Raw genomic sequence first — 22,696 nt, forward strand, 5'->3', positions numbered from 1 at the left:
TATTATTACCAGTATCATGGGGTGGATTTCACAAAGAGTTAAGACTAGTCTTATCTCGAGTTAGGACGAGTTACCCGTCCTAACTTAGGACTAGCTGTATGTTTATGATATCTGTTAGGACTAGTCCTAAGTTAGGACTAGTCCTAACTCTTTGTGAAATCCACCCCAGGGTCTATAAGCAGGACTCCTAAGCCAGAAAACAAAACAGGACACTTTTTAGTGCGATTTTTTAGTTAAAGTAAATTTGATTACATGTCGGTATTTTCTGTTTACGTTGTTTGTTTATTTGTTGTTTTTGAATAAAGACAAATCGAAGATATGGAAGATTACCGGCATTGTCCCTTTCGATCAGATGGGAAAACGAAGCGATGGTGGTGAGTTCATTGATTGAGAAAAAAACAGGGTTCTCTTTAAAATTCATGTCCTTATTTTTATGTACAATATTTAACTTATTTTCTTTAATCTAATTTCAGAATTAACCAGGACTGAAAAGCCGGAAGACAAAGTAGAAAACTAAAAAAATACAATTAATTCCGAGCAAACATTTTATTTTTATTTTTGTATTTATGTTTAGGCCTTCGTATTTTTAATTGTCTTTTGTTTATATAGAATAGCTGAAGCAAGATATCAAATTGTTTTCTTTTCAAAGAAGCGGGACTGACAAAACGAAAGAAAAAGTTAATTTAAATGTCTGTATTTTCTTCTAACGTTTGTTTTCTGTTTGTTTTTTAGAAGAAGACAAATCGAAGAGACAGAGGTTTACCGGCATTGCACCCTTCGATCTGATGGGAAAACGAAGCGATGGTGAGTACATAGGTTGAGAGAAAATTCTAAATCTGAGGTTTCGAAATCAAATTCAAAAAAAGTAGTTTGCCATGGAAATGTCCTTTTTTCTCGAAAACCACTTTCTCACAATGTTTTATACTATCAACCTCTCCCCATTACTCGTTACCAAGTAAGGTTTATACTAACAATTATTTTTAGTTATTACTAAAAGTGTCCACTGCCTTTAAAGAGGAAAAATCAAAATATTAACTATTTTGTTTTTAAGAAAGCGAGACTGAAAATACAGGGGGAAAAGGGAATAGAAAACAAACACACTAAACAATACAATTAAATCAAAGTGATTTTAAATACATTCCAGTATTACTTCTCATGTTGCCTGCTTATATGTTGTTTACTTTTTTAGAAGACGATAAATCGAAGAGGTTAACCGGTATTGCACCCTTCGATATGGTGGGAAAACGAAGTGATGGTGAGTTCATTCTTTAAGAAAGGTAGATTCACTGTGTATAGTTTGATTCGAAAGTTGTATAATTAGACCGTATTGAATAAACCCTTTTTTCTGTGTAAGGACAAGTTTGACTTGCTTCGTTAATATTGAGAGAAAAAGCAGGATTGAAAAGACGGGAAAGTACTAAGAACACCGGAAGACACAGATAGGTCAAAGCCACCTAAATGTATTTATTCTTACGTTTGTCTTTTAGAAAAAGAAAAATCGAAGAGACAGAGGTTTACCGGCATTGCACCCTTTGATCTGATGGGAAAACGAAGCGATGGTGAGTACATTGGTTGAGAGAAAATTCTAAATCTGAGGTTTCGAAATCAATTTCAAAAAAGTAATTTGCCATGGAAATGCCTTTTTTTCTCGAAAACCACTTTCTCACAATGTTTTATACTATCAACCTCTCCCCATTACTCGTTACCAAGTAAGGTTTATACTAACAATTATTTTAAGTTATTACCAAAAGTGTCCACTGCCTTTTAAGAGGAAAAATCAAAATATTAAATATTTTGTTTTTAAGAGAGCGAGACTGAAAATACAGGGGGGGGGAAGAAAACAAACACACTGAACAATACAATTAAATCAAAGTGATTTTATACACATTCCAGTATTTCTTCTCATGTTGCCTGCTTATATGTTGTTTATTTTTTTAGAAGACGATAAATCGAAGAGGTTAACCGGTATTGCACCCTTCGATATGGTGGGAAAACGAAGTGATGGTGAGTTCATTCTTTAAGAAAGGTAGATTCACTGTGTATAGTTTGATTCGAAAGTTGTCTAATTAGACCGTATTGAATAAACCCTTTTTTTTGTGTAAGGACAAGTTTGGCTTGCTTTGTTAATATTTTGAGAAAAAGCAGGATTGAAAAGACGGGAAAGTACTAAGAACTCCGGAAGACACAGATAGGTCAAAGCCACCTAAATGTTTTTATTCTTACGTTTGTCTTTTAGAAGAAGAAAAATCGAAGAGACAGAGGTTTACCGGCATTGCACCCTTTGATCTGATGGGAAAACGAAGCGATGGTGAGTACATTGGTTGAGAGAAAATTCTAAATCTGAGGTTTCGAAATCAAATTCAAAAAAAGTAGTTTGCCATGGAAATGTCCTTTTTTTCTCGAAAACCACTTTCTCACAATGTTTTATACTATCAACCTCTCCCCATTACTCGTTACCAAGTAAGGTTTATACTAGCAATTATTTTGAGTTATCACTAAAAGTGTCCACTGCCTTTAAAGAGGAAAAATCAAAATATTAACTATTTTGTTTTTAAGAAAGCGAGACTGAAAATACAGGGGGAAAATGGAATAAAAAACAAACACACTGAACAATACAATTAAATCAAAGTGATTTTAAATACATTCCAGTATTTCTTCTCATGTTGCCTGCTTAAATGTTGTTTATTTTTATAGAAGACGATAAATCGAAGAGGTTAACCGGTATTGCACCCTTCGATATGGTGGGAAAACGAAGTGATGGTGAGTTCATTCTTTAAGAAAGGTAGATTCACTGTGTATAGTTTGATTCGAAAGTTGTCTAATTAGACCTTATTGAATAAACCCTTTTTTTGTGTAAGGACAAGTTTGGCTTGCTTTGTTAATATTTTGAGAAAAAGCAGGATTGAAAAGACGGGAAAGTACTAAGAACTCCGGAAGACACAGATAGGTCAAAGCCACCTAAATGTTTTTATTCTTACGTTTGTCTTTTAGAAGAAGAAAAATCGAAGAGACAGAGGTTTACCGGCATTGCACCCTTTGATCTGATGGGAAAACGAAGCGATGGTGAGTACATTGGTTGAGAGAAAATTCTAAATCTGAGGTTTCGAAATCAAATTCAAAAAAAGTAGTTTGCCATGGAAATGTCCTTTTTTTCTCGAAAACCACTTTCTCACAATGTTTTATACTATCAACCTCTCCCCATTACTCGTTACCAAGTAAGGTTTATACTAGCAATTATTTTGAGTTATCACTAAAAGTGTCCACTGCCTTTAAAGAGGAAAAATCAAAATATTAACTATTTTGTTTTTAAGAAAGCGAGACTGAAAATACAGGGGGAAAATGGAATAAAAAACAAACACACTGAACAATACAATTAAATCAAAGTGATTTTAAATACATTCCAGTATTTCTTCTCATGTTGCCTGCTTAAATGTTGTTTATTTTTATAGAAGACGATAAATCGAAGAGGTTAACCGGTATTGCACCCTTCGATATGGTGGGAAAACGAAGTGATGGTGAGTTCATTCTTTAAGAAAGGCTATAGGTTCACTGTGTATAGTTTGATTCGAAAGTTGTCTAATTAGACCGTATTGAATAAACCCTTTTTTTTGTGTAAGGACAAGTTTGACTTGCTTCGTTAATATTTTGAGAAAAAGCAGGATTGAAAAGACGGGAAAGTACTAAGAACACCGGAAGACACAGATAGGTCAAAGCCACCTAAAGGTATTTATTCTTACGTTTGTCTTTTAGAAGAAGACAAATCGAAGAGACAGAGGTTTACCGGCATTGCACCATTTGATCTGATGGGAAAACGAAGCGATGGTGAGTTACTGGACTTCAACAAAATTGATTTTGAATCGAAAGTGTAGTCCGAGTTCTCTTTCAAAATCAGAAAAAAAATACATAATTATTTCCTTATTTCTTTTGGAAAAAGCAGGACTGAAACGACGGGAATCAAAGCAAACACCGGAAGACAAAAACTTGTCGAAGCAAGCAAAACCAAGTATAACAATGTCTTTATTTCTTCTTACGTTGTTTGTTTATTTTATGTTTGTTTGTAGAAGAAGACAAATCGAAGAGACAGAGGTTTACCGGTATTGCACCCTTCGATCTGATGGGAAAACGAAGCGATGGTGAGTTACTCGACTTAAGACAAATTGAATTTGAATCGAAAGTGTTGTCCATGTTTTCTTTTGAAAATCTGAAGAGAAAATAAATGACTTAATTCTTAAACATTTTGGAGACAAAAAGCAGGATTGAAACGACGGGAATCGAAACGACGAAAGACACACACTTGTCGAAGCAAAAACAAAAAAAAAGTATTTCTTCTAAACCGTTGTTTGCTTATTTTTGTTTGTGTTTTTAGAAGAAGAAAAATCAAAGAGACAGAAGTTTACCGGCATTGCACCATTCGATCTGATGGGAAAACGAAGCGATGGTGAGTTCGTTGTTTATTTATGTTCACTTTTAGTTAACAATTGAAAACATTATCTCATAAAAATAGTAAGTCAAATAAAAAGGAAAATTAACAGGGTGTTGCTAAAAAAGAAGGGGAAGAAGAGGCAAATAGAAACATGGCCAATCACATTGACGGTATTGTATGTAAGACGGGGAGAAACGAAAACGAAAACGAAAACAGACATTCCAACATAGGGCTCTGGGTAGCTCAGTTATCTGAGCGCCGGCATCTTAATCCAGAGGTCAATTTAGTATGTGTTTCTTTGTTCAATCTTAATTTATTTTAAAGACGGTTTCACGAACAATATTAAAATATTTGTGGCTGGTAGAAAAAAGCAGTGATATTCTAAAGCGAATTATCATTTTACTTTTCGTTTCAAGAATTGTATTTGGTTTTTAAACTCACGAGCTAATCATCAACAAATTTACTTCCTGATAGCTATGCGCCCCATGAAACCTATATGCTCGCCCTTTACTGAAAACAGGCTAACGTAAAACGTAATTTAATTTCCTAAAGAGTGACTAGTTGTCACAAATGCAATTTTCAACACTGTTGTTCAATAATCGAATTGTCCTACGTTTTCCACCAGCGGATCAATTTGTATCAAAATAAGTACACCATTTCATTTAAACATTCACTATTCAACGACTGTTTGAGGTTCGTCATTTATGTTGAAATTCATGTTGTTTACCTGTTATGTTATACAGTTGGACGTTGAAAATCGACCCCCTCCCCCCGATTATTTAAGCAACTTTGTTTTGTTTTGTTTTGTTTAGAACTAATAAATAAGTCATTACAGACACTGACAGCTATAATACAATGGACCTGTTTTGGCATGCAGTAGAACTAATTTGCGCTAAACTGGTCATTGTGAAAAGATTACACTTTATATCAGCATTACAACTTGCACACAACATCACATTGAACCAAAAAACGAACAAAATATTGTATGGATTGATCAGTATTGTTCATTTGAATCTACTTGATGTTCAAGTAGGCCCACTTTTTTTTTTTTTTTATTTTTTTTTTTTATAATAAATAGTTTTGTTTGTTACTATACTTACTTTGAGTGGTTCGCATCTACAGCGAGTCTTTAAAGGCATTGGACACTAATGTGAGCTGAAACATTAATTTGGGAAAGAGCAGATAACATAAAACAGTATAAAACATTGCGAGAAACGGCTCCCTCTGGGGTCCGAGAAAGAGGTAATTTATCACTAAAATAATAAAAGAATCCAGGCCTGAAGCCATTTGTATGCATCTGAAAGCACACAAAAGTGTGTAACAATGGCGTTTTTATTTCTTTAATCTCTTGCAACGTCGGAGACAAATTGAACCCAAAATGTCACAGGTTTGTTCCTGTATACTTATGCTGAGATACACCAAGTGATGAAAACTGGTTCCCAATGCCTTTTTACGTGTTGAATAAGAAAAAAACAAAAAGCGAGAAAAAAACCCCGTAAAAACTAGACAGATATAGCCACTAAAGCTTAATCTAACAGTTAAGTGCCACAGTTCAAACAGCGCACTATAATTATAGGCATAAAACCGCTTCTCATTTATGTGCCCATTGTCGATGTATTTGTTAATTGATGTATTTATTTATTGATGTTTTCATTGGTTGATGGATGAGTTGAGTTAAAGGCACTTGTTTCGATAAGTGCCTTTTTTTTACATCAATTTAAAAAAGTAAAATACAGTACAGCAATATAGTAAAAATATAAATGTACAAATAAATATTTAAACAATAGTAGTACTTATTATAGTTAATGTAGTCACTCATCCTTATCATATAAGTGCATTTTAGTTCTGTTTTCTGTACCTGTTAATTGACAAGTTCAAGCTCATTTAAAAACTACAGCAAATCGTCAAAAACGAAAACAGAAATATAACTTTAGATAAATTAATATTTAAATCATAGTAGTAGTATTAAACGTAGTCAATGATGCTTATCAGTCCATTTGGTTTTGTTTTCCATTGTTCCCGATCATCGAAAAAGTCCCGCTCATTTAACAAAGGGTTAAAACTCGCCCTGTTAAGACTGGGTTGCTCTAAAAATCAAAGAAGTGGTGGCAGACTTTCAAAAATGGAAGGCCATCAACCATGGCAACGGTCAAAAGTAGAAAATTACCATATTTCACCTAATTTAGCTCTTTTCACGAGTAAAAATTACCCAAAGTTGAGGGCTCTACTGTGTAAAAACCAAATAGTGGACCTACCTCTCACCTGAGTATGATAAATATGCATCCTTAATCTTTCCAAAAATGCATTTGACAAAAGTACAATTAATTGTGAATGGAAGATTCCGTAGTTTCAAAAAGGGGTGTTTTGAGGAAAAGTCAATTTGGGAAATACAGGGGTTGCTAAAATTGTCAGAATTCCCAAAGTGGCATATTTAGGAAAGTTTTGCTTCCAGGCATGAAAGATAAGATACTGGTCTGTAAGAATTTCAAAAAAAAAAATTGGTATTTGTTGTACTGGGGAGCAGTGCTGCCATAAACTTCGTCCTTTTTTGGAAAAAAATGGGTTTATTTTCAAATCGTATAACAAAAAAATGTGAATTTTTGTTTTAATGGATTTTGTTTACTCTTTGCACAGGTTAATTCCTTCAACCAAAGTGTAAAAAGAAAACAAAGTTTTTGCATTGCACTTTGGTTTCCATGACAACGGTTAAAAATAAGACAATTGCCATATTTCACCTACTTTAGCTCTTTTCTTAAAATTACCCAAAGTTGAAGGCTTCACTGTGTAAAGACCAAATATATTATCTGCCTTTCAACTGAATATGGTAAATACACACCCTTGGTCTTTCCAAAAGTGCACCTGACACAGGTACAGTCAATTGTGAATGGAATAATCCATTATTTCAAAAAGGGGTGTTTTTAACAAAGTTCAATTTGGGAAATAGGGGATGGGGGGGTTGCTAAGTTTGTCAGACGTCCGAAAGTAGCATTTTTAGGCAAGTTGGGCTACCGGGCTTGAAAGATAAGATACTGGTCTGTAGGAATTTCAAAAAAATGTTGTGGTATTTGTTGAACTGGGGAGCAGTGTTGTCCGAAACGTCATGCTTTTTGGCGATTGTATAGATTTGAAGTTGTAAAATAATGCTCTTTTTATGACTTTCTACTACATGTTAACAATGATGAAGACTGACAAAATATCAGGACAAAATATAACAAAGCATCTTATGACAACATAACTCCCAGTTGTATAAACAGGCATCACATATTTAAAAAAGAAAGTTTTTGTATTTTTTGAACTGTGGAACAGTGTTGCCAGAAACTTCATGCCTATTTTGCAAATTTCATAATCACATGAAAAAAATGCTCTCTTATTACTTTTTACATTCTGAACAATGATGTTGATTGAAAAAAAAAACAGGCACACAATAGTGCAAAGCAACTTACAAGTATAAAAATATAACTCTCAATTGTATAAACATGCATCACAAAGAGATTATGTGGTATGTTTGTGGTCATTTACATGTACGTTTGGCTATACAGTCTTAAAGTCATCTGGAAGTGGTATTTTTTAAAAAATAAAGCTTTTGTCATTAATATATGTGTTTTGATGAGTTGAATGTGAATAAACAGTTAACTAAGGTTTTTAAAAAAATCAGTTCTTATGTTATTTACAAATTTGAAAGGGGCGCTGTTCGTGACGTCAATCGAGGCAGACTTTGCCTGTAATGCGTAGAATAAACACAATTGCAAAGTACATGTACGAACCAAGTCGTGAGTGTTTTTTTTTTTTTTCTTCTTTTTTTTCTTTTTTTTTTCGGCAATGCCGACCAGGTGTATTGCTGCTGAATGCAGAAAACACTTTTTGAAATGAACCAACTCACGACTTGGACGTACATGTACTTTGCACGTGTGTTTACTATACGCATTGCAGGCAAAGTCTGCCTCGATTGACGTCACAAAAGGGGTAGGCGGAGTCAGCCCCCAAACAACTTTATATATTTTTTAAACATATAAATCGTGACAAACAATTACTAAAAAAATGTTTTATTGTTCGTAAGCAAATACTCTTATGTTTGAAAGAAAACAAAATCTATTTCCAGGTGACTTTAAACAAAATGTTAAATTTTCTTGACAAAATGGACGTTCACAGCTCTTCGTTTGAACATCAAAAATGTCTACCACGTCCTTAACACTGCGCAGAGGCATCACATAATCAGTGATTGCGTGTACAATTAATGGTTACGTAAATCAATTAATTTCCAAGTTCCCTAATGGAACATAGCCGGTTAACACTATTACCGGCCGAATTAGCTTGGGGTGAGTCTTCGAACTATACATTGTATACAGTTATATTGTTTATACTTGTAAGCTGCCTTGCTTTTTTTTCAGTCAACATCATTGTTCAGCATGTAAGAAATGCCAATAAAGAGAATTAATTCAAATTTTACCATGTTGAAGCAGTGTCACTACATGGTAGGCATACAGTTGCCTATTTGTGCTCCCCAGACATGAAAACACAAATAATCGCCCAATCACAACCGAAATGGCAAATATTCCCTAAAGGTGACTGAAGACAGCACAAACTTTCCTACTATTAATGATGTACAATGGAAATTTTAAAAAGGGACTTTCAACAAAGGAGGCGCTTTGTAATGCATTGTCAACAAAATTTGATATGCTTGGGGGCGGGGCATGCAGGGGAGGGGGTGTATGAAATCCAAAACTAAGGTCATTAAAAATATTCTTGATCAATGTTGGGTAGTCCACAAGACTACAGGGTGCTCATAAAAGGTGCCGGATTGATGGAAGACTTAAATGTATTATTTCATTAGTGTTATTTATTAAATCTAAAGAAAACAAGTTAAAAATTCATTTTGTTTTTTAGGCAGTACTGTTACAACAGGACACTATTGCCCAAGTTTTTCTCAAAATGGAAGGACCAATGTTGGCTCGAAATACAACCGAAAGGAAAACATTCTGAGACCCCTGGCAAATTGTCATTTTGAGGGCCAAAAATAGGGTAAAAATGTTGATTTTGCAAATTTCTAAAAACATGCGCTAATGATGTTCTAAAAATAGCATAAGGGTAAAAGTTAAAGCAATAATTTTTTAGTCTCAAGTAAAGAATAGGACGACTCAATGTATTGATTTGAAAGGTTTTATGAAAAAAAAAATGCACATTGGCTGGGTGGAGTTGCAAATAAATTATATGCTAAAATACAGTTATTTTGACCCCCAAATTGGCCAAAAAAAGCCAACCACAAATGAGCTGTTACCATGGCAACGGGCTATATGGTGATTTCAAAAGTTTAGTTTGTTTGAATGCACCTCAAGTCCCATCCACCCATAAGGTTTTAAAAAACTTAAAAAAAAACTAATATTTTTACCTAATAATAATGTATAATTTGTTGCCATTTGTTGCGTTTTTGCCCTGCCAAAGTGCTAACTTTCCGGCAAAACTGTGTTCGCGCACTTAAAATACCAAAACATTTTATTGCATTTTTATGTAGGTTGGTACCTTATCTTCCAACTATAAAAGTGTCATAATCCTCAAAGTGCCACTTTCGGACTTATGGCCCCATTCGAGACCCCTATTTTTCGCTGTAAGAAAATATGACAAAAACACCCCTATTTGAAATAGTGGTTTGATCCAAAGTTGATCGCACACTTAATTTTTATAAACATTTTCTGAAAGAGTAAACATGGTTGTGCAATATGTGTGAAAGAAAAACTTAAACGTTTTCCCATTTAGACGTACCAGTGCTTTCAATTTACCTATATTTTAACTCTTAAAAAGGGTGAAAACTTGGAAAATTTGCTGAAAATCTTATTTTGGCCGTAACCATGGCAACCAATGTCTGATATAACTTTTTTTTTCGATTTTTGTGTATTGTGTACCCACACCTACTCATACATGGAGTTTTGCCATAATCCATTTTTTGAAGTCTGCCAACATTTTAAAAATATCTTTGATTTTTACAGCAACCCAGTCTTAAACAGCAAACGATAAAACAAAACCCACTAAATAAATACACAATACTTATAGTACAATACAACTTGGCCAATAAGGCTTGGTCCCGACTTATTGTTAATGTTTTTTGTTTTCCACTTTACAGAGTTTGAATTGCACCCAGGAATAATTCATTCATATTATTCATGCATAATATTCATACCATTCATATTATTCATGCATATTTTTTATATATCTGTAAATTGTAATTTTATTTTTGTTGTCTATTTTTGCTATGCCTCTCTTGTATGTATTGTATAGTCTCCTTTACACAGGGAAGACAAGTGTCATGTTTTTGTATCATGACAATAAAATATTTTAATCTTCATCTTAAAGCCATTGGACCCTTTCGGTACAGAAAAAAAAAAGTTCACAGATTTACAAATAATTTACAGGGTTTACAGAAGGTAATGGTGAAAGACTTCTCTTGAAATATTAGTCCATGAAATGCTTTACTTTTTGAAAAAACGGTAAAACAATATAAATTCTCGTTAACGAGAATTACGGATTTGTTATAAACACATGTCATGACACGGCGAAACGCGCGAAAACAGGAGTGGGTTTTCCCGTTATTTTCTCCTGACTCCGATGTCCGATTGAGCCTAAATTTCCACAGGATTGTTATTTTATATATAAGTTGTGATACACGAAGTGTGGGACTTGGACAATACTGTTTACCGAAAGTGTATAATGGCTTTAATGCATTCAATGTATTTTAGCATATCGGACCTAATTAGCAACTCAATGGGTTCGATACAGGTTATTCACTTGTGCTATTGAGCAAGGCACTTAACCATAATTATTTCGTTAAAAGTTGGGATGGTAATGCACTCTGTTCTACCAGCCATACTCCTGGCGGATACTTGCGATGTCACGTGATATCACGTGATCACTATAAATCAGCATTCAAATAGGCCATTGGCGATAAACTGTCTAAACGCTGAACCAGGCACGTGGGGAAAGACCACGTGAGACTGCCCCATCCATTGATATCGCGCCAATTGGGGTCTTCGCCTCAAAGAATCTGACTTCACCACGTGACTGGGTGATCATTACTCTATTATCAGTTTAGTGTTGGATTAACGTGTATTGTGGGTAAGATTTGAAACTTGGCATGGTGGGAGTATAGTTAGGTGAGGTTTACGGCAGCACCATGTGTAAAGCTTCTGAGTAGGGTTGGTTAGTAGAAGAACAGGTGGTTGACAACTCTACGTTTCGATCAGTTATATGCTCTGGTCGTCAGGAGAAGAATATGATAGAAACATACTGATCGAAACGTTGAGTTGTCAACCACCGGTTGTTCTTCTACTAACCACTACCCTCAAAACAGGTGTACACATAGTACTACTACAAAGCTCGACTAAATTATACTGTGGGGGCATGTCAACACAAAAGCAGAAGTATAAATTAAACTTAAACCATAAGGGAAACATGGTTGCGTTTACCCAGAACAAACTACATGCGACAAACCGCGCAATAATAACGGGCCTTCACCATGCAACTGAAGCACATTGGCAAGGTCATTATTGTGATAATTGAAATCAACAATACCAGAAACGCCGAATCATTAATTCATCTTCCAATATTAATGGATTCATTCAGGGAGGTTGGCCGTACTATTTTGTGCTTAAAACGTGTAATCCAACAAACAATGAACTGGCGAAACACCTTGTATCATTCCAGTAAAGAATACTTATTTAAACATTCTTTTGTTTTGAATGTTTAATTGTATCATCACCCGACGAAAACAATACATTATTCGGCACAGAGACCCCAAGTCAGCTAAGCCGTGTGATGTCTTTATTCACGGCTCAACTTTATTGTATTTTTTTTTTCTCTTGATGTGGAGTTATGCAACTCCGTTTATTCAACAACAAACATCAGCAACAACCTACATCAATAAAACAAGCTCCAATAAATACTGCTATTATATAGCAGATACAGAGAGCTACGCGAGTTTACACAAAGACAGTAAATTAATAACATACAAACAAACACAAAAGACAAACATATTTATGTATACATTTTAGCGTGACCTAATCATGGTGTTTGAGAAAAACAGTGGGTTGAAATTACTTCAGACGATAATAGTTAATAAAAAAAACCAAAAATAAACAAAAAAGTAATAATTTGAATGGAACACTGCCTCCTTTGTTGCTTGTTAAGTGCACTGGACAATCTTGGCTAATTTTAACATAACAACTTCTTTTGTAACGAGTACGCCAATTTTGTACAATGGGGGTGTTTTTTATTTCATTATTCCCGTGCAGCTTCGATGAACAATTGAGTCAGTATTTCCACAGTTGTTTTGTTATGCATATTATGTTGGTTTACACCTGCCAAGTGGTAGTACTGGTTTTGACAGTTATTATCAAACGTGTCCCGTTTCTTAAAGCAGCTTATAGGAACCTATTAAGCAGCTTTATCAGACAGCCGGGCAATTGTTTGTTTGTTTATTTTAATGCTCTTTCATTGGATGCAAAATACTTGTTATGACTTAATAAAAATGTGAATTAGGCGTGATGTATATATTATATTATTAATCAGTTGCAAAACCATTATTGAATGCTTGACGTTTCGACGCTTTTTTTTTTTTTTTTTTTTTGTGGCATTCATTTACCTGTAGGTCATTTTGGTTGATGAGCAGTTTGCAACAGCTGGCTAATAATTGTTTACATTTATCAATAAATGTTTGATTTTATCACCCGACGAAAACATTATTCGGCGCAGAGACCCCAAGTCAGCTAAGCCGTGTGATGTCTTTATTCACGGCTCAACTTTATTATTTTTTTTTCTCTTGATCTGGAGTTATGCAACTCCGTTTATTCAACAACAAACATCAGCAACAACATACATCAACAAAACAAGCTCCAATAAATGCTCCAATAAATATAGCAGATACAGAGACTTACGCGAGTTTATACAAAGACAGTAAATTAATAACTTACAAACAAACACAAAAGACAAACATATTTATGTATACATTTTAGCGTGACCTAATCATGGTGTTTGAGAAAAACAGTGGGTTGAAATTACTTCAGACGATAATAGTTAATAAAAAAAAATAAAAAATATAAAAAAAGTAATAATTTGAATGGAACACTGCCTCCTTTTGTTGCTGGTTAAGTGCACTGGACAATCTTGGCTAATTTTAACATAATAACTTCTTTTGTAACGAGTACGCCAATTTTGTACAAAGGGGGTGTTTTTTATTTCATTATTCCCGTGCAGCTTCGATGAACAATTGAGTCAGTATTTCCACAGTTGTTTTGTTATGCATATTATGTTGGTTTACACCTGCCAAGTGGTAGTACTGGTTTTGACAGTTATTATCAAACGTGTCCCGTTTCTTAAAGCAGCTTATAGGAACCTATTAAGCAGCTTTATCAGACAGCCGGGCAATTGTTTGTTTGTTTATTTTAATGCTCTTTCATTGGATGCAAAATACCTGTTATGACTTAACAAAAACGTGTAGTAGGCGTGATGTATATATTATATTATTAATCAGTTGCAAAACCATAATTGAATGCCTGACGTTTCGATGTTTTTTTTTTTTTTTTTTTTTTTTTTTTTTTGTGGCATTCATATACATGTAGGTCATTTTGGTTGATGAGCAATTTGCAACAGCTGGCTAATAATTTTTTTACATTTATCAATTAATTATTACAATGACATGACAGATTCCAGGAATATGGCTGACTTCGACGGGTCACGACTACCCCCACATGTTGCTTTGCTTGATCAAATATGAAAGTGATCACCTGTCAAGTGATTGCAAAGTAATTAGCTAGGGTGGGGGGGGGGGGTGTATCCTGTATTATATACCACATGTACAGAATCCTCTAATCTGATTGGTTACAAATGGAGTCATGGAAATTAGCTATGCCCCCTTTTTCTATCAATTTGCCGTCATAGTGACTATGCCCGTGACTATTATATTGTATAATTATATTTTTATAGTTGGCAGGGGTCTGGTTTTACACATCTTTTGATGACAGTTTTTATACTTTTGTTTTAACCTTGACAGCCCCTGTACAGCTTGTAACTATTGTGCATGTCTAAAGATTTAAAATAAAATAAATAAATAAGTAAGTCTGTCCCGTTGAACAGATAAGCAGAAATTATTTGTGTCACAGTAAACCAAAATTAATGTTACATCCCTAACAGATATATGTTATTATTATCATTATTATTATTATTATTTGCCTTGGGGGGGGGGGGGGAATGGCCCGCTGCCCCCATGGAGTTGCCCTTGAACACCTTTTAAAATACACAACATTGAGGAAATAATCAAGAAAAAAGACTGGTCACCGGGCCCCTATTTCTTGTTTTCTCTTCCCCCCCCCCCCACCCCCAAACGGCATTGCAATGATTTGGTAAAAGAGCATGCCAATTTCATTATGACGTAATGTTGACGGAAAGGGCCAGTCACAGAGGCAGAGGAAAACAAATATTGCAATGTCGTTTGTGGAAAAAAAAATTCGCGGGACAGGACAAAAAAACACAGTAGGGGGGTACGTCTGTCCATAAAGAGTAACAACAAGTTTTAACTTGTGTATGTTTTGAATGTTTTTCTTTCCAGACCAGGCAAAGCGTGCGATGTTAACTGGTATTTCAGCATTTGACATGGTTGGCAAACGAGCAAAAGGTTAGTAATACTTGCTTGTTGTTGTCACTTCGCATTGTGTCCTCTCATGTCCTCTGTATTCCAATGCTCTTGACACTTTTGTTAATTCCTTAAACCAGTGGTTAGCATTAAAACGTACTTGGTAATGAGCAATAGAGAACTGTTGATGGTTTAAAACATTGAGAGAAACGGCTCCCTCAAATGTTTAAAGACTTCAGGCCTGAAGTCTATATTATAGTTATGCATCTGAAGTTGTGTGGAAAGTTATTACTTTCTCGAAAACTACGTCACTTCAGAGAGAGCCGTTTCTCAGAGTGTTTAATACTATCGAACCTCTCCCAATAACTCGTAATCAAGAAGGTTTTATGGAAATTATTTTTTTGACTAATTACCAATAGGGTCCACTGCCTCAACTAATAATAAATAATAATTGTTTTTGGTTTTATGGAAATTTATCAAATTTGCGCGGGAGATGGCGTTGACTCCATAAATGATTCATTGTGAATGATTCAGACGTGGAGCCCACATTATGCATTATGAAAACTGCTACAACATTTAAACATGTATAAATGGTAATAAATTACAATTCAGTTTCAGTTTTGACGATCGAAAACTACTGCTGGAATGTTTCACTTCTTTAAAGGAACATTACACAATTGGTTTTGCTAGCAAAAAAAGTTGCTTGGAGTCTAAGCACTTTATGTAATCCACCATATACATAAACTGACAAACATGTTTTGTGATAATTTTAATAAACCTTAATGAATTGAATTGAATTGAATTGAAAGTTCGAGATCGATTGGCCATCTGGGTCACGAGAGAATAGTGAAGAACCAATTAAAAAAACACCCTTGTCACACAAAGTTGTGTGCTGTCAGATCCTTGATTTCGTGACCTCTAAATTCCAAATCTGAGGTCTAGAAATCAAACTCGTGGGAAAAGTACTTCTTTCTCGAAACTACACTCAGAAGGAGTCGTTTCTCACAATATTATCAACCTCTCTCTTTTTTTTTTCTTTTTTTTTCCGAAACAAACTTTGCATAGAACTCTACATTCATCCAGTTTTTTATTAGTATGCTATTGATGGATTTTATTTTTATAATCAGATGTTGAGTATCAATAAACAAACACAACCCTCAAAATGGCCAGAGAGGTTTGGCTGGTACCCTGAACAAATGCACTACAATCAGCTGAATGTGTCATACGTGACACTCGTCGTACATTTCTGTAAATAAATCAGCATTATACAAACAAAGATATTGCGTTAAATAAAAATTGCATAACAAGTGTCCTGGCTAATGTCACAGTCGCCCATTCTTTTAATAAAAATAACCCGTTTTTATTTCGCACTTTTCACGATGTCTCGATGCGCTTCCGACATTATTACCCCTGGTCACTGGGCCTTAAATCATTCCTTAAACCATCTCAGCTCCCTGGGGAGTATACAGCCTGTGCGCTATAATATGCGCTACTCAACTACACCAACTACAAGACCAATCTCTGCCCTCACGGGTACCCATTTACCCCTGGGTGGTGGAGATAATCAATTATAGTTCAGTGTCCTGCTCAGGGACACAAGTGTCGCGAACGGGATTCGAACCCACACTCTGCTTAAAGGAACTCAGAACCAGAGCTTGATTTCGGTGCATGCTCGTATCCACTCGGCCAGGACACTCCGTATGGTATTTCCTTTTTGGATAGTTTGACCTTTATTTATTTAATTACTACTTTAACTTTAAACAGATGACAATAAACAGAGGGCTTGCGTCTCAGCATTCGTCAAGATGGGCAAGAGTGACTATGGTAAGTAAAGGGCAACCTTATCTAAAAGACACTGGAGTCTGGACACTTTTGCTAATTACTCAAAATACTTGCAATGTTAGCATATTGTTTTACTTGCTAATATAACGAGCAATGGGGAGCTCTTGTATTTTCTCACTAAAATGTTTAAAGACTTCAGGCGTTAAGCTCTTTTAAGGCATCTGAAAGCACACACATTTTGGCAACAAAGGTTTTTTTCAAGCATTATTCTTTGACAACTTCGATGACAAAATGTTCACTGTTTTATTAATGATAAACATGATTGTTGGGAAACACGTAGTGAGAACATTGGTCTCTGACTACTACCAAAGGTATACCCGGTGCATTTGATCGTATGCGTAGCACTCCCGGGTCAGAATTGACCCAGATATGGGTCAAAGGGGGCCAGACCCATTTCTGGGTCAGTTTGACCCGGAATCCGTGTCAATGTCCCCCGGAATCCGAGCTAAAATCCCCACTATTAACAAAATGTATGATCACACAATGACACGGATTCCGGGTCACATTGACACGGATTCCGGGTCAATTCTGACCCGACAGTTTTTAGAGTGCAATTTTCGTCAATTATACACGATAATCCCCAACAACAAAAGGTTAACTATCCCATTTTAACCATGGAGTAAGTCACCACAGTGCCACCACATCGTTTTCTTCTTCACAAACGTATGTATACCTTTGCTTCATAAGGATCTCATTATTTTAAACACTACCCCACCAAAGATGAAAAGGCACTTAATGAAAACATTGAATGCAAAATACCCTATTCATTATATATAATCGAAGTCTTATATAGCGCACGTATCTACCAAACAAAGTACTCAAGGCGCTGAGTATATACAAACTTTCAGAAAGATAGGTTTATTGCAGTGATGGATTCTGAGACCAAATTATGTAGCACTTATGAGGGTTTACAAGGTGCTACGGCGCATGAAGCAGCCACAACCAGGAAACACCGGGGCGAACCCCTTCTCTTTTTCGATAAGTGCACTGGGTTATTTTACATGCGTTACACAACACCTGGGACCAACGGCTTTACGTCCCATCCGAAGGACGAAGCAATGGTTAAGTGTCTTGCTTAAGGACACAAGTGTCACGGCTGGGGAATCGAACCCACACTCTGCTGATCAGAAACACCAGCGTTTGAGTTCGGTGATCTTAACCGCCGCTCGGCCACGACACTTCCACACGTAATGATTTTACAAAAAAAAAAGTGTAGTAGGCGTTATGTGGATATTATATTATTAATCAGCTGCAAAACAATTACTAATGGCCTGACGTGTCGACCCTAGCAGAAGCCTATTTTTTTTTTTTTTTTTTTTTTTTTTTTTTATTCATTCATACCATAGGTCTATTGGGTTGGTAAGCAGTTGGTGACAGTTAATTGTTCTTTCACATTTATTAATTAATTATTACAGAACTCTGCACCAGAGCTTGATTTCGGTGCTCTTATCCACTCGGCCAGGACACTCCGCATGGTATTTCCTTTTTTGGCAGTTTGAACTTTATTTATTTAATTACTACTTTAACTGTAAACAGATGATGCAAACAGGGCCTGTCTAACCGGCATCTCAGCATTCGACATGATGGGCAAGCGTGACTATGGTAAGTAAAGGGCAACCTCATCTAAAAAGGCAATGGAGTCTGGACACTTTTGCTAATTACTCAAAATACTTGTTAGCATAATAATTTACTTGCCAACGAGCAATGGGGAGCTCTTGTATTTGTATTAGTAAAAGGTTTAAAGATTTCAGGCGTGAAGCCTTTTTAAGGCATCTGAAAGCACACACATTTTGTGCAACAAGGTTTTTTTTCTAGCATTATTCTTTGACAACTTCGATGACAACCGAGTCCAAATTGTCACTGTTTTATCAATTGTAAGTATGTAATTGGGAAACACCAAGTGAGAATAATGGTCTGTGACAATCACCGAAGGTGTCCGATGCCTCTAATCGTACACGTAACAAGTTTCGTCAATTCCACGATAAACCCAAACAACAAGGGGGATAACCATGCCGTTTTAATGCGCACAATTCCACAGTGCAGTCATATCTATAATCGCTCCCTCCTTTGCAATCGTATGTATACATTTGCTTCATTATGGATCTCATTCATTTAAACACCGCCCCACCGATGATGAAAAGCAGTTAATGAAAACAGACACGATTGTCAAAAGTATAAATCAACTAAATGACCAAGGCATTTGTCATTAGTGTCAAGTGAACAATTATGGCTCCACAGAAACTGCAAAATAATTGTATTTAGGTTAACTGAAAGTACATTCACGCTGGCAATTGGAGTTTTTTTTATGATGCAGAAGCTTCTAGGAACACGTCAAACGGTGGGTTGTACGTTTCCATAGTAATATTTTATTTATTTTTATTTTTTATTTTATTTTTTTTTTTTTTTGGGGGGGGGGGGGGGGGGGCTAACGCATGTTTTGAGTAACCTGGGATTCCCTGAATTCTGGGTATTTTTGACAAATTCCTGCACTCTTAAAACAGTGTTTAATTTTGAACTCATTTTAAAGCAAGCACCCACTTTTGTGTAGGCCCCACACCCATTTGTTTTATGACGTGGATACGTGTTTAGATTATTTGTGTGTGTGTTTCAATGATACAAACCATTTGATAAACTATAATTAAACATAGTGGGTACAATATTTTTTTTTTTTATGCACACCCCAAAGGACTCACATGACCCGAACCCATGTCAATTCTAACCGAACTTTGTCGAAGTCGTCCAGAAAAATCATGTGATAATTATCTGATGGTTGTTTATTTTCGAAGTTGATGTTTGCTTTGAAACGTTGTTAAATAAACTTAGCTCAATATATCCCTTCAACAATAATGGGAGAAGCCCGTATACCTCCTCGCAGTATAGTAACATTCTTCCTCATTTACTGAAAACAATATTCAATGTTAACTGCCAGATTAAAGGCAGTGGACACTATTGGTAATTACTGAAAATAATTATCAGCATAAAAACCCACTTGGTAACGAGTAATGGGGAGAGGTTGATGGTATAAAACATTGTGAGAAACGGCTCCCTCTGAAGTGACGTAGTTTTCGAGAAAGAAGTAATTTTCCACGAATTTGATTTCGAGACCCCAAGTTTAGAATTTGAGGTCTCGAAATCAAGCATCTGAAAGCACACAACTTCATATGGCAAGGGTGTTGTTTTCTTTCATAGTTATCTCGCAAAACCGACGACTAATCGAGCTCAAATTTTCACAGGTTTGTTATTTTTTGTATATGTTGAGATACACCAAGTGAGAAGTCTGGTCATTTACAATTACCAATAGTGTCCACTGTCTTTAATTGATTACATTATACGTCCCCATAATATATTTAAAGACAACCTCAGCTGTTAGTCTTGGCAAACTACTGACCGTAAAATCCCACCGTTGCGACATGACTCCAAGACATTGCTGTTATGTTACCATCTACCGATATTTCTCGACGTTTTTCAGAACTACATGATATAGTTCTTTATCCACTAGTTGTTTAAGTTGTCTGGTCAAACCAGATTTTTTTTTTTTTTTTTATTTATTAATTGGTTTATTATTAATATTTTTTTATTGGTTTTATTTGTTGTTCTAGATGAGGAGGAAAAGCGAGCAACACTGACTGGAATCCCTGCATTTGACCTACTTAGCAGGAAGAACAAAGGTAGGAATAATTTTACAAATATTGATTTAGATATCTGAGAAAAAATAAAAGGTATTTTGTAAACATGTAAAAGCTGACTGGTTATAAGCTCATAATATTATCTATTACGATCACCACAGATGGTTAGAAGCAAGGAATATAATGGTTAGTAAAGAAACAACTAATTACATTAAAAACCTTCATGAGCTCTCTATCAACAACTACGTCATAATGATGCAGTGATGGGGCAAGCAAAGTACATGCTGTTGGCGATGTGACCTGTGACATGTATACAAAATAGCCACAGAGCCTGGACTTCCTGCAGGCACGATTTGTACACAGCCTAATGGAAGACATCATAAAATATGACATTCCATGGAGATTGCACTGTCTAATTCTTATCAATTTTTGATATGATGAAAGGGGGCACATCTCAAAACTTGTCCAGCTTTTACTTTCATAATTCTTGGGTTTATGTGGAAATTATGACACAAAATGTAAACTTTCCCATATGACCTGTGCAGTATTGTGCCTGCCAGAATACTCAAAGAATGTACAAGGTCACACTTATTGTAAACACAGTTCACATGGTCTAAAGATAGAAGTTAGGGTTGGATTAATTAAAAATACAAAGACTGGAGTGGGTGACTAGAGCATCAGCTGTTAAATTACACATCTGTGAAAGGTTTGACTCAAATGGTCATCAGAGTTGCAAGAGAAAAATTAAAGAGAAAACATTTTACTTTCTGTATTTACTTTTTGTAGGACAAAAAAACACAATGTCCACAGCTTACACTAAACTTACACAGTTTGAAGATAATGATAGTAGAAAGCTTCCCTGAAAATGTTACGTGCTGAGGTGCTGTGGTTTTGGGGAAACGAGTAAAACAATGTCATGAAAGTAATTTTCGTCTCATGAGACCAAAATTATTTTAAGCATTTTCAAACGTATTTTCATGACAATGTTTTACTCATTTCTCAAAAACTACAGCACCTCAGTAAGTATTTATTTGAAGGGAAGCTGTCCACTGTCATTATCTTCAAACCCTGTAAGGTTAATCCTTTAAACAAATCCTTTAAACAAATTTTTGCTTTCAGATGCCTTACATTAAAAGACTCCAGACCTGAAACCTTTATAATATTTAAGTAACAATTTACCCCTTTCTAAAAAACTACCTTACTTCAGAGGTCAACCTTTTGCTGAAACATTAAGCGATAATTGTACTCTGCCCGACTTTGCTATCATAAGCCTGCAGACCAACTTCCTAAACCCTCAATGGAACGGTACCTTCCATTCCCTCCATTTCCTTCCCTGATGTCATTCATTCCACAAAATGCATTATATAAACCATTTATTATGAAACCGTTACTTCATTTCTCCCTCAGAATTCGACACCGGATCCCTGAGCCCTAGTTTCTTCACCAACGACAAGAGAGACGACAAAAGAGATGGAGGTAAGATTAGACGGAACCTGAGCTCCGAGTCTAACAAGGTCTTTATGAACAAACCTAGACTTCAAACTATCCAGGTTTCCTATCTGCTTTTATTGGACTAATTAAATAAAATTAGATTTCAATAGCCCAGATTTTCCGACCTGTGGCCGGCTATCTGTTTCCTTTCTTGATACACCGTGAAATCGAATTTACCGTCTCGAACATGGAGGACGTTTGTTATTATTCAGGAGAGCCAAATAAGTTGCCGCTGTGAGAATGGCAAAAACCATTACAGACCGACCGGGCATTTTGTGAGTTGGTGCGTAAAAAGTATACGTTACTAAAAGAGAAGTGATGTAGGGGGGTTGAACTTTATACAAAGCTGTTGGATTCAATACTCAATGCACTGGATACTTTTGGTAATTACTTTATACAATTGTTGGAATTAAAAACTAATTATCTCTAACAAGCAATGGATATAGCTGTTGATTGTATATAACATTGTGAGAACAGCTCCCTCTGAAGTAATATAGTTTTTGAAAAAAAAAATGAAAAAAAAAAATATTTGAATTTAATTCGAGACCTCAGCTGAGGTCTCGAATTCAAGCACTCTTAAAGCGTGACAAGAGTGGCAAGGATAGTTTTTTCCCCCCTTTTTTTCCCAACAACTTCGATGACCAATTGAGTTCAAATTTTAACAGGTCTGTTATGTTATGCATTTGTTGAGATACACAA

General features: G+C 35.5%; 1 protein-coding gene across 12 annotated transcripts in view; it reads left to right on the forward strand.

Moving 5' to 3' along the window:
- Positions 1-22,696, forward strand: part of LOC139949606 (uncharacterized) — a 36,274-nt gene that overhangs the window by 11,607 nt on the left and 1,971 nt on the right. For 6 of the 12 annotated variants that reach the window (XM_071948030.1, XM_071948035.1, XM_071948038.1 and 3 more), the window contains 17 exons: positions 306-374; positions 733-804; positions 1,190-1,255; positions 1,488-1,559; positions 1,939-2,004; positions 2,237-2,308; positions 2,695-2,760; positions 2,992-3,063; positions 3,450-3,515; positions 3,751-3,822; positions 4,062-4,133; positions 4,367-4,438; positions 15,015-15,080; positions 16,803-16,862; positions 18,417-18,482; positions 20,480-20,548; positions 21,914-21,982. In XM_071948030.1, coding sequence (XP_071804131.1) covers positions 306-374; positions 733-804; positions 1,190-1,255; positions 1,488-1,559; positions 1,939-2,004; positions 2,237-2,308; positions 2,695-2,760; positions 2,992-3,063; positions 3,450-3,515; positions 3,751-3,822; positions 4,062-4,133; positions 4,367-4,438; positions 15,015-15,080; positions 16,803-16,862; positions 18,417-18,482; positions 20,480-20,548; positions 21,914-21,982 — 1,167 coding nt within the window. The remainder of the gene's footprint in view (positions 1-305; positions 375-732; positions 805-1,189; positions 1,256-1,487; positions 1,560-1,938; positions 2,005-2,236; positions 2,309-2,694; positions 2,761-2,991; positions 3,064-3,449; positions 3,516-3,750; positions 3,823-4,061; positions 4,134-4,366; positions 4,439-15,014; positions 15,081-16,802; positions 16,863-18,416; positions 18,483-20,479; positions 20,549-21,913; positions 21,983-22,696) is intronic. The other 6 variants (XM_071948036.1, XM_071948034.1, XM_071948037.1 and 3 more) reach the window with 6 other exon arrangements.

The sequence above is a fragment of the Asterias amurensis genome, chromosome 17, assembly GCF_032118995.1.
Source record: "Asterias amurensis chromosome 17, ASM3211899v1".
Classification (NCBI taxonomy): domain Eukaryota; kingdom Metazoa; phylum Echinodermata; class Asteroidea; order Forcipulatida; family Asteriidae; genus Asterias; species Asterias amurensis.